General features: G+C 34.8%; 1 protein-coding gene across 1 annotated transcript in view; it reads left to right on the forward strand.

The window, feature by feature from the left end:
• The window catches only part of DHX36 (DEAH-box helicase 36), a 60,732-nt gene that overhangs the window by 19,903 nt on the left and 26,136 nt on the right, over positions 1–14,693 (forward strand). Inside the window, exons 2-11 of the mRNA XM_030844636.2 lie at positions 1,028–1,152; positions 1,923–2,154; positions 3,696–3,734; positions 5,343–5,513; positions 7,228–7,307; positions 8,047–8,121; positions 8,267–8,433; positions 9,982–10,063; positions 13,889–14,029; positions 14,307–14,409. Of these exons, the coding sequence (XP_030700496.1) occupies positions 1,028–1,152; positions 1,923–2,154; positions 3,696–3,734; positions 5,343–5,513; positions 7,228–7,307; positions 8,047–8,121; positions 8,267–8,433; positions 9,982–10,063; positions 13,889–14,029; positions 14,307–14,409 (1,215 nt within the window). The remainder of the gene's footprint in view (positions 1–1,027; positions 1,153–1,922; positions 2,155–3,695; positions 3,735–5,342; positions 5,514–7,227; positions 7,308–8,046; positions 8,122–8,266; positions 8,434–9,981; positions 10,064–13,888; positions 14,030–14,306; positions 14,410–14,693) is intronic.

Below are 14,693 nucleotides of genomic sequence, written 5' to 3' on the forward strand. Positions count from 1 at the left end.
TGTATTCTTTTTGTGTGTGTTTTACTTCTTTAAAGAGAAAAATGGTTTAACACAAAAGTCATATATGCTCATTCAAAAAGCTAGATACATCCATGCATTTGATAGACTTCTCAGGGGTATGTACTATGTGCCAGAATTATATCTTGAAGAAATACTGCAAAAGGCATAGAATATGAAAAGAGAATAACCTTTTTAAAAATTAATAGTAGTGAAAGCAAGATCCCGTTGCATGTGTTTTCTGCATCTGGCTTTTTTCATTCAATAACTTGGCCATCTTTCCTGTCTGCACACCTGGGGGAAAAAAAATCTATGCACTCTTCTTTTTTACTTACTGTGTTTACTTATAATTCAGCTAATCATAATTTGCAGTTATAAAAGGGCAGTCTTTAAAAGTTCTTATTCTTACTGTGTACAGTGTACCTCATATTTTCTCTTCCATGTATTCTATACTAAGAAAACAATCTAACTCATATTTTCTCTGGTGTCTCTTTTTAAGTAAATCTCATTCTCTGAGGTAACTGCATCGTTTGGAATATTATTTTCATGAGCACTGATCATTTTATTTATTCCCTCTGAGCTCAGCCTTCTTACTTCCTAATTTACTCCTCCTCATAATGTAAGAGATTAAATGCTCTTAAAATGCTCGTTGCAGCCAAAATAGTATTTGCAGTTTTTAACTTTTGTTTTTACCAGAACATTTGGGTTTTAATAAGTTTAATTGTGAGTATCTTTTAAAATTTAAGATAAGGAAAAGATTGTAACAATTAGTATTATGCAAGGGTAGGAAGTAAGGGAACCAAAGTTTTAATAAGTGATGTAAATATGATTTCTTTGCCAGTAATAGTAAAGCTAATTTTATAGACATATAGTAGAAAAGGGTCTAGAGAACAAGTGTGGGGTGACTTTAACTTTCTTTTATATATGTTTGTTGAACTCATGTTACTTTGCCTTTATTGTTTTAGTCGTCAAATAATTTTGCACATGCTTTCTCACCCTGATGAGGATGCTTTTTCTTTGCACAAAATAGAGAGCTGTGGTACATATGGATGAACGTCGAGAAGAACAAATTGTGCAGCTGCTACATTCTGTGCAGGCTAAGAATGATAAAGATTCGGAAGCACAAATATCCTGGTTTGCTCCTGAAGATCACGGGTAAAACAAAAAGTATTCTTTTAAAGATGAACAAAGAGTGACACTTCTTTCAGAGCACTGGCCGGAAAAAAAAGATAATAAAAATAACATCTTTAGGCTCTTCTATAAGTGAAATTTAGCCTCAAAGTAATCTTTTTTCTTATGTAGATTGAGCAAATTTGGTGAAATATTTAAAAATTTAGGTGGCATATTTATTCCCACAGGAGATCTAAATGGTAGGAATTGTCTATATAGGATGTTGATGAAGTTATTACTTAGTTCTTCCTACCCATTATCTTTGTATTTCTGGAATTTTCTTGTGGAGGAGATCTGTAAGAAGTTAAATTACTGCTGTTTTAGGAAAATCATAGGAACTGTATCATCAGGGGCAAATTAGAAGTAGTTTCTCTGGGACTGTGTAATGTAGCATCCCACTTATAGCTCAGAAAAGGTGGCAGGAAAATGAAGTTGTGAAATAAAACATGGCTCAGAAAACTTGATAAAGAGAAACACTGTGAGTCTTTGCAATGGAGGAATTACTATTGGGTGGATTTTTATTTTCTTAACTACCACAAGGAATAACCTGTCTGGCAGTGTCTTATTTGTAGGGTGGAAAAAAAATTGAGTTCATTATAAGAATCTAAGTATTTTCAAATTGCTCTACTAGAGAAAAGAATAAAGGCTTTTGATTTTGATGACTTTGAAATCATTAAACAACATATATTATTTTGTTTCAGGGCTTGAGTGGCTCTTCATTCAATCTTTATCATTTTTTTATTTTGTCAAAATAGATATGGGACTGAAGCTCCTGCTGAGAACAAACCAAACTCAGTAAAGAAAGTTGAGGATCAGGAAAAAAAATTGATAAATCAAGAAAAGAGACCATTTAGAATCAGGGACAAATATATTGACCGCGATTCTGAATATCTCTTGCAAGAAAATGAACCAGATGTAACTTTAGACCAACAATTATTGGAAGATTTACAAAAGAAAAAAACTGACCTTCGGTATATTGAAATGCAGGTAATGGAAAGCAAGATGGGGAAAAAATTTTTACTTGTCATCTCTTCTGACACTTGATAAAAATGTATTTATGGTTAGAGGTAGTTGCCTGATATAAATCAGTGAGATTGCTCAACAAGCCATCCTCTGGGAATTTTTTTCCCCCTTATAGTACAGAAAAGTAGTGGGAATGGAATTACACATAAGTAGCCTATCTCATCTACAATAGTTTATATATATGGTGACAAGAAGAAATATCTGAGAAATGGTAGTGCAGATGAAAAAAAAATCACACTTAAGTTTAACATTTCTAGGCCATTTTAGTGAGATGTCATAAGAGACAAGGGTGGTTAGAATTGTAAAGTTTTTTCTTTTAGAACATCTAATCCAACTCTTTCGTTTTACAGATGTTAAAATTAAATTCCTCAAAAGTTATATGATGTGCTTACGTTCACCAACACTTTAAAGACAGAGGTGTCTTTAAATTCTGAAATTCTCCTGAGTTTTTCCAGTATTTTCTTTTCCTGCTAGGCAAGATATTTTAAAGTCCTTTCCTGTTAAAACATAAAATTGAATGCTTTATGGATATTCTAGAAAGAGATGTAATAAAACGTTCACTTTTTTTTTTAAGAGAAAATACTGAGGCAATTCTGAGGGCTATGTCTTGAATATGCAAATATGTACTGCCATTTTTGAGAAAGGCAGATTATCACATCTCCTGTAGGAAAGAAAGGATCTATTGACTATCACTGCAGGTTGGATATCCTCATTAGAACAGATCAGCTGAGGTTATCCAGGACCAAATTGTGTAGCTCTTTGATGCCTTTTGAGTGAAAATATGATTTGGGGACAGGAGTTTTCAAGATGTATTAATTCAGAATATTTTAGTTGTCTTATACCCTTAGGAACAAGAAGAGTTAGCTACTGTCTCTGCTTTGTATGGAGGACAGAACTCAAATATTATTGAAGATGAGTAATTGATCTAGTTCAGAGAAAGTTAGAAGAAATGTGCAAAACAAAAACAGTTGGTGGTCTTCCTTTTGGTCAGGCACTGTTGTAAAAGCTTCACATGTACTACGTCATTTGAACCTCTCAACAGCCCTGTACAAGAGATTACGCATGTCTGTTACAGAGGAGGAAAAAGAATCTTAGGTTAAGTGACGTATCTATGGTTGCACAGCTCGTAACAAAACCAAGTCTAGAATTTAGGTGTGTTTAAGAGCTCAATTTTTTAATCCTTGGTAATATGCCATATTTTTCTTTCAGTTATAAATTTTTTTAAACATTAATTTTCCACTTTCTAGATGCCTGTCATTCTCCTGTGTTTACCAAAGACTAAATAAGACATTCCCTGTTCTCAGACAGCTTATAATCTCATTGCTAAGTTCCTTAGTTCTTTTTTATAAAAATTCTTTTTTTTAAGTCTTGACACCTCACATAAGCTGTGAGGTAATACTTTTGCACTCTTAACATATGTATCTATGATATATTCTGTTTACCAGGATTATAATTTGATTACATTTCTTTTGTAAAAAAATTAAAAACTTTTTTTTTAATTTCAGCATTTCAGGGAAAAGCTGCCTTCATATGGAATGCAAAAGGTAAAATAAATATACACTATTTAATTTGATTTGCAAAATGTTTAAATACATTTTTTTAAAGCTCTATATCAAGAAGAAATATAAATTAATGAACCGTTCCCTAAAGGATATTCTTGGAAGTTCATTTTATTCCTTTGAATTGTTGAAGGACTTAAAAAAAAAAAAAACCAGTTCTGAAACAATTTTCCTGAAGTTTTCTCATATTTATATGTCCATGAATTTAAAAATAGAATTTTCACTTGTAAGTTGCTTTGGATAAATAACCCTTGCTCTTAATTTGAGATCAAATATTTTAATTAAAATTGGGGCACTGCTGAAAATACAGTGCTTTAATTAACTTATTATGTTTCCTTATACAATCATCCTGTGTAGAATAATATAGTCTCCTATCCTTCTCTGACTTCTCAACCTTCCTTTATTTTTCTTTCCTTTTTATAGCACTTACTACCACCTGACATGTGTATCTTCCCCTCCTAGCAGTGTAAGTTCTTGAGGACAGAGTCTGTTTTGTTCACTATGTACCTCTTGACTCAGAACAGTGCCTAACATTCTGTAGACCCCCGGTAAATATTTGTTGAATGAATGAATCACATTCTACTTCTCAGTACTTGCCACCTGTAATTTCAGTGTTCAAACTTGGAACCTGTTCTGATATATATGAGGTGGTAGAATAGATAAGAAATTTTTAAATGGTGGGTTTTCATGTTAGATTGTTTCATAGATAAAGATACCTCATGACACCCCTTTGAAGTAGTGGGATGGTTTTGTTAGTATGGTGAATATTACTTTAAAAATACTCGTGTTGGGGCTTCCCTGGTGGCGCAGTGGTTGAGAGTCCTCCTGCCGATGCAGGGGACGTGGGTTCGTGCCCCGGTCCGGGAAGATCCCACATGCCGCGGAGCAGCTGGGCCCGTGAGCCATGGCCGCTGGGCCTGTGCGTCCGGAGCCTGTGCTCCACGACGGGAGAGGCCACAACAGTGAGAGGCCCGCATACCGCAAAAAAAAAAAAAAAAAATACTCGTGTTTATCTAAACCTTAAAAGAAAGAAGATCTTTCCCAAGTAGGCAGTTTTCTAGATATCTGAATTTTAGTCATTTGATTTAGGTATTTAAAACTTGTCTTTATTTTAATTATTTGAAAGGGAGTCGTCTTAAATTATACTCTTCCTTGTTCTTGAAAACAGTATACAAAACTTGTCCTGCAGACAAAGCCATATTTATGATTTATGATATAAATCCTTAATGTTCCTAGTAGTTTTTTAGGTATCAGGGGATTTGCCTTGTACTCAGTAGCCCCACATGTCACCATTCTTTTTAATTTATGTTAATTCTTATGTATGGGTTTATAACCTGTCTCTTCTTGTTCTTGTCAGTGTGTTTTTCATTAACAGAGCCATGGCTCTGTTCTTTTTATAATTTGGTGCTTCTTATCTCTTGAAAACTGGTAGATCCAGATATCCAAACTGCCAGCATTGCATATAACAGAATTTTAAAAGTATTAATATGCTTGTTAAAAACAATTACCTTCAGTTTGGTAGGATTTTGGTAACTATCTTTTCAGACTTAGTCAACATGTGATGTTCTTCACTTATTTTCCCTTTTGAAATAGGAATTGGTAAATATGATCGATAACCATCAGGTAACAGTAGTAAGTGGTGAAACTGGTTGTGGAAAAACCACTCAAGTTACTCAGTTCATTTTGGATAACTACATTGAAAGAGGAAAAGGATCTGCATGCAGGATAGTTTGTACTCAGCCAAGAAGAATTAGTGCCATTTCAGTAAGTAATCTCTCACTTTTTAAAATTCCCCACTTTGTTTTCTGTTCTCCTATGTAGTCCTGCTAGAACTTACTGATTTTGAAGGTTGGGGTGATTTTTTATTAGGTTTAAGATATGTTGCTATAAAAGCAAAATTTGGTTAACAAGTATTTGGTAGTAAAGCCCAAAAAATTAACCTCTCTCTGTTAGTGATAATAGATGTTTAGGAGTCAAGATAAATTAAAGATCCAGACAATTTTCAGTATAAAAGTAAAAGAACAAAAAATTGATCATGTTTATAGAATTGATTAGGAGCTTCAAATAATCTGCATCATTAGATGCTTTACATTTTACTCCCTGATTCATTCAATATTATTTTCGGCACTCTCTGATTGTTTTTTTCAGTATATAAGTACACTGAGTGGCGGTAGCTGTATTTCTGACGTTTTAATGCAATTCAGTAAGAGGGAATTTATCATAAAAAAATAAGGCATTGTTTCAGGTTTATCATTAAGCAGGTATAAGTACATGTTTATTACAAATAACATTTTTTGTGTTTAGTTAGATGACCTAGTTAAATATATGAGTTATATGTTCTTTAAAAATGTTTGGGGTTTCTTACAACATTCATTGTATATAGTACATTTACTTCAGTGTTATGGAATTCTGTGTGTAAATTTAAATTACGAAGATTTATGTTTGTATTTGGTTTTATGATAGTACTATTTATTACATCTCTAAGTCATTTAATACAGAATCTGGTCAGGAACTGCATTACCAATTATAGCATTGTTTTGTAGGAGCTACTATATACGTTTTAAACTATGGTTTCTAAGATACTATTTTTAAAAAAGTAAAGCAGCAGTCTTTATGGGAGGACGATATTCCTAGAAATGGCATAGGTTCATAGAATGGTGAAAAGTAAGCCATTTTTGTCATAACGCTGTTATATAGCCTGCCTTAAGTTAACAATCTAATCTTATCATTTTCACTAATATATGAGTGTATATATTGACAGTAAGGAGAAATGCAAATTAGGTTATTTCTTTGCTTATTTTTCTAAGATCCGTTGGTATTTGAATGGGCAGTTTAATCAGTAGCAGAAAGTGAAGTAATGGTCCAAGTCAGTTTATATGGGATAGAACGATTGAAAACTTTTCCTTCTGAAGTATTATTTCTTAAAAACTAATCATGTCATTTTCTATTTCTAACCTCATAAATCACTGTTCTGTCACTAGATGACTGTTGGTTACTTTTAGTTCTACAAATCAGTGTTGGATTATAAGATTTCATCTGTCTAGAGCTTATCTTTGGCAGCCATAACTTTAAGAACATAACCAAGAACTAGAAGTTAAGCCTACCAATCTCTACGAAAAAGAAACAAATGAAAAATAGTATCAACGTATGTTTACCCTCAAATTATATACAAGTTTTACAAGTTTAGATTACGATTTCCAACTTTTTTTAAAAAAGACAGAGGATTTATAGAAAGTTGCTTTGAAAATAGTTATGAGGGAGAATTTCAGAGGAAATGATAAGTAAACATAAGAAGCAGGTAGTCTTCAGCTCTTAAGGGACACAATTGTAGATACCTCAGATTTTAATATCTGTTTCTATTTTTTTAATTCTGAAAATCTAATGGATAGTGTTTCAGCAACCAGATTTTCATAGGCGTTCACGATATTTACTGTAAAGGAGATGTTTTCTTTGTAACTGTACTTTATTTTAATTAAAGGTTGCAGAGAGAGTGGCTGCAGAAAGGGCAGAATCTTGTGGCAATGGTAATAGTACCGGATACCAAATTCGTCTCCAGAGGTAAAGAATGTTCACTTGTTTACAGGTAGATTTTAGTGAAACTTTGAAATTAGAGATCCAAAAGAAAGATCTTTCCCCTATTTTTATGCTGATTATTGCTATTAGAATTAACATTTAAAGTAACTGCAACATATGAGGCTTGCAACCCACAAAATCATTTTTTTAACCCAAATTCAGATTTGGATTGCCATTTTAAGATGTCTTTTACATTATGGAATGGTTAGAAAGATAACATTTTTCCTGGTTATATGTTAGTAGACCATCACTCACCCTGAAAAGGAGTTGACCTCCTGTATATTTTGATACCACCATGCAGCCACTGACTGACTGAATTTAGTTTTGTGTCTTTAACCCCCTATCCCATTCCACTGTATTTCTTTAGTCCTTCTCTGCAGGTCAAGATTCCATTTACCTTTTTAAATGAATTGATTTTCTAATCACTGAACAGAAGTTTAGTTCCCTAAATATTTGGTCTTTTTCTGAATGGTAGCACTTTTGCTTTTAAAAAGAAATCATTAACATAGTATCATAACAGAAATAATGTATAATGAACTTGAAGCTAGTATGTCTCATTACTGTATCATTGTAAGGGTTCCAGTAACTAAAATTTAAGTATGAAGTTTTTCATTAAAACTGAAAAAAAATTTTTAAATTGAAGATATTTTTTTAAACTTTTGTAGTACTTAAGTAATTTATTAGTAAAGAAAACCAAGAATTAACTCTCATCTTTCATTCACAGTCGGTTGCCAAGGAAACAGGGTTCTATCTTATATTGTACGACAGGAATTATCCTTCAGTGGCTTCAGTCAGACCCGTGAGTATGTTTCAACTCAGGACATTTAGTTAAATGTTATCAGAAGATGTAATTAGGAAATTGGATTTTATTAATTTATGGAAAAGTAAAATGATTCTGTTTTTGAATTTTGTGCTGAGTAACAAACTTTACACTTCTGCTTTAGGCATTTGTCCAGTGTTAGTCATATCGTGCTTGATGAAATCCATGAGAGAAATCTACAGTCAGATGTTTTAATGACTGTTGTTAAAGATCTTCTCAATTATCGACCTGACCTGAAAATAGTTTTGATGAGTGCAACATTGAATGCTGAGAAATTTTCAGAATATTTTGGTGAGTAAAATTTATGGTTGTTACTTTAGAAAGTTATCACAAAGCCATTGAATTTAGAAACAGTTTTCTAAAGAAAACTAATATAGTGCTAGGTACAGAGTAGTCAAAATAAATGTTTAGCAGTTCATTTTATTTGAATATTCATCTACCCTCTAGTCTCACAGAGAAATTGGGCCTGTTTTTTAAAAATGTGGCATCATCTCTGTTCTTATAGTGAAGACATGTAGCCTTTTGGTGCTTCCACCAGATAATTAAGGTGACATCAATGAAGTCAAACCACAGATTTGAGTAATTTTATAAACTTTTTGTGATTCTTCTGTGGCTTTTATGTAATATCACAGGCTAGGGTGGCAGTTTGCTAATAACAGTAATAACTAGCAACCACTGTGGAATACCTTCAATGTGCCAGGTAGTGTATTTGGCATGTCTTCATCAGTCCTCATAATACCTTGTGAAGTAGGTGCTATTCTTATTTTTACAGATAAGGAAACAGCCTCAGAGTAGTTAAGTAGCTTACCCAAGGTTGCATACTTAACAGAGAGTCAAGATGATTTGAAACTAAATTTGAGGGAATTCCCTGGCAGTCCAGCCGTTAGGACTCAGTGCTTTCACTTCTGGGGCCTGGGTTCAGTCCCTGGTCAGGGAACTAAGATCCCACAAGCTGCACAGAGTGGCCAAAATATAAAAAAAGAAACTAAATTTGACTAGCTGCAGAGTACATTCTTTTAAAGTTATGCCTTACTGTCTCCTGCTTAAATTGTTGGGGCAAGGAGAAAAGGGAATTAAAATGGAATAGAACTATAATGTGTTTATATTCAGCCCGGTTGACCCTCAAAGCCTTGTGAGATTAGTTGAGCATATTATACTTTGTCTTTGTCTCTGTCTCAGTCCTTTTTGATGAGAAATCCGGAACTAACTTTGAGTAAACTTATGCAAGTCAGAGGCAAAGTTTGGTGCCACCTCAGATACTTTGATATGTGTCTACAGTGTTGGCCTTTGTTTACAGTGTATATGGTTTATTTTGTTCGATACAAAAACCCTAAATAGCATTTAAATAACAATACTAAGACTTATTTTTTAACTAATGATTCTAAAATAGTAAGCAACAGTTTAATATTTGGTCAGGTCTTGCTTTAACTACGTTTCTTCTTTCCATAATTCTGGATACCACAGGGGTTACGTTTCTCATGTAGATTTCACTAAAACTTAGGTTCTGGTGGCACCATCTTGGCTAATGATGAAGAGAAGTAGACTTAATAGGTCTTGAATCCAACTTAAAATACTCTATTTTTTGGTATTCTGGGTTACTTTGTAGAACTGTGAGATGTGTGTACAGTTTGGTAACAGTAAATCGGTACTGAGTGAACACTAGACTGCTGATTTTATTAAATTAGATATGGAAAAATAAGGTAGAGCTGTAAAAGTGTCAGGACCACTTTCTGAAGTTAAAACTAATGGAGTCATTGTCCTATTTACAGTCTGTTGAGTTATTTTTGGGGTTTTTTTTGAACATTCAAGTACAGATTTATGTTTTATCTACCATGATAGGTAACTGTCCAATGATACATATACCTGGTTTTACTTTTCCGGTTGTGGAGTATCTTTTGGAAGATATAATTGAAAAAACAAGGTAAGTAAATATTAGGAACTAAAAGAGATTAAAAATACTAACATGTCACCATTTTGTCAAACTTCAGTCTCAGAAACTCACCCTTAAAACTGTTTCAAACTCATCTCTAAAACATTGTTTTTCCTTAAATCAGGGATTCCCAAACTTGGTTGCACATTAAAATGACCTGGAGCTTTTTAAAACCCACATTCACACTTCATACTGTAATTATATTACAGAGTCTAGGCTGGTAGCTAAGTGTCAGTGTTGTTTAAGGACCCCTGGGCAGTAAAGTTTGGGAACTCTGTCTTTAGCACTGAACCTCTCTTCTGGTTCTCCTACCTGGTATTCATTCTCTTTTGCTGGCTTCTATTCCCCACCCTTTAAATATGATTTCCCCCTAGAGTTCTCACTTATACTTTTCTCAGCCTTTTATTTCACTGTTAAATCTTTTTTCCATGACCATAGTTCCAAATTTTCAGAACTATTTTCCAGTAGCTTGCAGAACTACAGCTTCAGAACTGAAGCTCTTCCTGAATTCTAAACTTATCTAACTCTATACTCAACAGCATTGCAGTACCACAGATTTCTTGAACCCCACATTTTTCAAACAAAAATCATGATCTTATATTTGATTCCCGCCATGCTTCCACCAAAAAATTAAAGCAGTCTGTGTTGCTTAGTATGCCTTATTATAATGGTTACTCCTGTTATCCTCCACCCAGTTGTCTAAGCTGTAAATCAAAAGAGCTGGTGTTTATCAAGCAGTTATATACCAGGATATGTTAACTGCTTTACATGCTCAGTAACCAAACTACTCTAAGTCATTCTATATGCCATCCCACTCTGCCCCTCAAAAACCCTGAGAGCTTTCTCCTTCAACATACCTTCTCATTTTTATTTCTTCTACTTAAGGTCCTTATTATCTCTCCTGTGTTAATATAATAGTTCCTCTCTTGGCACTGTGGTCTTCACTCTTACAACTGCTGCCATCTATTTTCCAAACAAATCTGGTCATGGGAGCTTTCTCCCCCAGGGCATGCCCCTTAGATTTCTTTTTGAAAACTGATTGAGGAACCTTTATTGGTGTGTCGTGGCCTGTAGCAGAGCACCTCAGCTGGTAGGCCCAAGTTATTGATCCCCTCAGCACTGGTCATTAGCTGCTAGCAGGCTTCTCGAGGAGCCGTACAAAATTATGTTAGTATTCCTTGATGAGGAAGGGCTGGGAAAGCACAGCCCCGTAGGATCAGGTTCCAGTTCCTTAGCCTGTCACCCCAAGGCTCTTTTACAGTCTGGCCCTGTCCTCTCTTTCTAGCCTCATGCATCCCATGGTCTGCCCATCCTAAATGCACTATTCTCTAGTCTGCCATCTTGTGCCCTTTCATGACTTTATGCTTTGTTATGTGCTATTTCCTCCTTTTAGAGCTACGTTTGCCACCTTCTTCATCTTTTCATCTATAAACTGTTATGTAAGAACAAATTCCAGCTTCATTGCCCATTAAGCATTCTCTGATACCTCTCACAGAGTGAGTTACCTTCTCAACAAGACTCCCAGAGCACTTCTATCATATCTCTTGTAACACTTATTGCCATGTAATGTATCTTTTTATATTTGCCTCTTGCACTAGATTTCAAATTTTCAAGGTCGAGGATTTTGTCCTGTTCATCTTTGTGACTAGTGCATAGCATAGTGCCTGGCCTGTAGTAAACATCTGAAAAATATATGGACAGATGTAGAAACATTTGTGCTGAGATTTTTTTTCAAGATTCCACAGCTTACTTGTTAAAGGAGAAAATCAGGAAGTGATAGTGGGAAGGTGAGAACAAAGATCCTGCTGCATATTTCACATGGAGAAAAGTCAGCTTTTGAGTGGACTTTATTTAACAGATATTTTTTAAACTTTATGGCTTGCACTGTGCACTAAGATCTGAGCATAAAACAAGTGAAAGACTCATTACACACCCTCAGAACTTATATCTAGATAGGGAGACATACAAGCTATTACTCTAAGGTGTGATTGACCTGTTCTGGGGAAGTGAGAGTACATTGGAAATGAGTTTATAAAGCAGGGATAGGCTGGATAAGTCAGGAAAGTAGTGAAATCAGTGTAGCAAAGAGGGAAGTTTGTATGTCAGGGAGGAACATATGAAAGTGAAAGTGTATGTTGGTCTTCCATGCTCTGGTTTTATCATCAATGCTTATACATTTTTATGCTCTCCCTCCGCAATTCCACTTTCTACCATGTGTCCCATTTCCTACCATAGCACATTTACCAGTTGTTTTCTAAGATAATAATAGGCAACAGCTTGACAATAAAAACAAAGTTCCAGGGATCAGTAATCTAAAATTACATAAAGATGGATTGCTTTCTTAAGGTCCCCATAAGGCAGGGAATGTACAAGGAATGGTAGCGAAGGGGAGTCTCTTGAAGCAAAAGGATGGTATCTGTGCACTTGTCATTCTTTAGCCAGCCTAAGAGGGGAGGTGAAGTAGGGTGGTCATTGGATAGAAGTTTTCAGCAGAGGCCCCAGCTGTTCCTTTCCCAGAAGAAGAGCTGCACTACAGGGAAGTAAGGAAGAAAGTAGGTGAGGTGTTACGGAGGGTTGTGATTGGGTTCTTGGGGAGGGGGGTTAAAGGTTACCTCTGTTTTTGGAATTGCTGGGAAGGGAGCCAACTGTGGGTCCATCCTGCTGACTAGACTAATCTCTGTCTCAGGTTGTCCTACCTCACGTTGGTGCCTCTATATGTATCGAAGACTTAGGGGAATCCTGGGTCACAGGTACTGAATAGGGAAGGGGATTGATTAATACTTTTGGGGTGTCTGCTATGTGTCAGGCACTGTGCTTTATCACTTTTGTTTTTTTAATTCTCATACAATACTGTTAAAAGAGTATTCGTCTCTCAAATAAGGAAACTAAAGACCAGAGGTTTATACCTTGCCCAAGGTCACACAGCTAGTCAATGGCAGAGCAAGGACATCAGTCCCATTCTGTCTGACTCACGAAGCCCATGCTCCAAATCCCCCATTCCATCTAGATGCTCTCCTCCAGGTGAACTCTGAGGGGCTTTGGGGTTAAAGTGTAGGTTCATTTTTCTTTGTCCCTCTCTACTCCCATGCCTCTGAGAACCCACTTATGGTAGGTGACATTCTTGGGCAGATGTGCCCTCTGTTTTTAGCAGTCACTGCAGCATGGTGGCGTCAAAGCATAGCACTGGACTGACACGTAAGAGATTGGAATGCTGATTCTCGCTCTGCTGTTACTATGTCTGTGAGACTGAGCAGAACTAAGTAGTTCTCAAGCATGGGTCTGTAGATCTCTACACTGTCTGAATCTCCTGGGGCACTAATTAAAATTCCTGGATTAGCAGACCCCAGCCAGACCTACTGAATCCAAATCACAATATAGGATATAGGAGTCTATTTTACAAACTCCCCAGGGGATTCTTATGTGCACTCAGGTTTGGAAACCTCCTATATTCAAAATCTGAGTCTTCTAGGCAATCATTAACTTATTTTAGACTTACATTAATGTTAACTTTTGATTTAAAAGCAAATTCAAACTTAAAGATGGAAGTTACTCTAGTTATTTTTAAATTTTTATTGCTGAAGATGATCTAGAAGTTTATATACTTTGATAGAGAAGAATGATTTTTATCTAAAATGTCATTTTATATGTTAATACTTGGCAGTAAATTTATGTTTAACTAGCATTCACTAGAAAGGATAGTGAAGATGTTCTTTAAAGTTTCTTTTTAAAATCCTAAATGTAAAATAGAGATATTGAATATTAGCTAAAACCAGAGTTTCAAAAAAGTGAAGCTATTTAAGAATGTTTTTATTTTAGATATGTTCCAGAACAAAAAGAACACAGATCCCAGTTTAAGAGGGGTTTCATGCAAGGGCATGTAAATAGACAAGAAAAAGAAGAAAAAGAAGCAATCTATAAAGAACGCTGGCCAGGTTATGTAAGGGAATTGCGAAAAAGGTAAGTCTGTTTTGTTTGAAAGTGAACATGGTGGCTAAATGACTAAAACAAAAAGCAGGATTGTCTTGATTTCGTACGCATTTAAGGATAGCATTGCAAGTCTCATTCTAGCTGAATACTGATTTGACTTGTAAACACTATCATAATCCCAGTAATTCTTTCCTATTTATTGATTATGTTTTCCCATTTGCAGATTGAGTTAATTATAAGATTTTATAGCAAGTTAAACTTCAGGAAACTATCAAGTATTTCATGGCTTTCTATTTGACTTTGACAGGTATTCTCCAAGCACTATAGATGTTATAGGAATGATGGATGATGATAAAGTTGATCTGAATTTGATTGCTGCCCTTATTCGATACATTGTTTTGGAAGAAGAGGTTAGTTTTGTTTTTAAGTTTCAAAATTGAAATATAATTTCAATTTTATTTTTGTATCAAGGCCATGAAAAAAATTTTCTTAAATGCTATAAAAAAAATAATAACCTATAGAAGAAATGGCTTTTGACACCAGAAATAGGAATTTCAAAATACCAAAGATTTAGGCATTTGACCTGTTGGAAGAAAAGACTAAACAAGTGAAATGTCTGGATTATAAATCCTATTTTTAAAAAGTGAACTTATGTTCTTTAGTTATAATTGGTAACTAAAGTTATCTTGAGCTA

This window comes from Globicephala melas, chromosome 4 (genome assembly GCF_963455315.2).
Source record: "Globicephala melas chromosome 4, mGloMel1.2, whole genome shotgun sequence".
NCBI classification, from domain to species: domain Eukaryota; kingdom Metazoa; phylum Chordata; class Mammalia; order Artiodactyla; family Delphinidae; genus Globicephala; species Globicephala melas.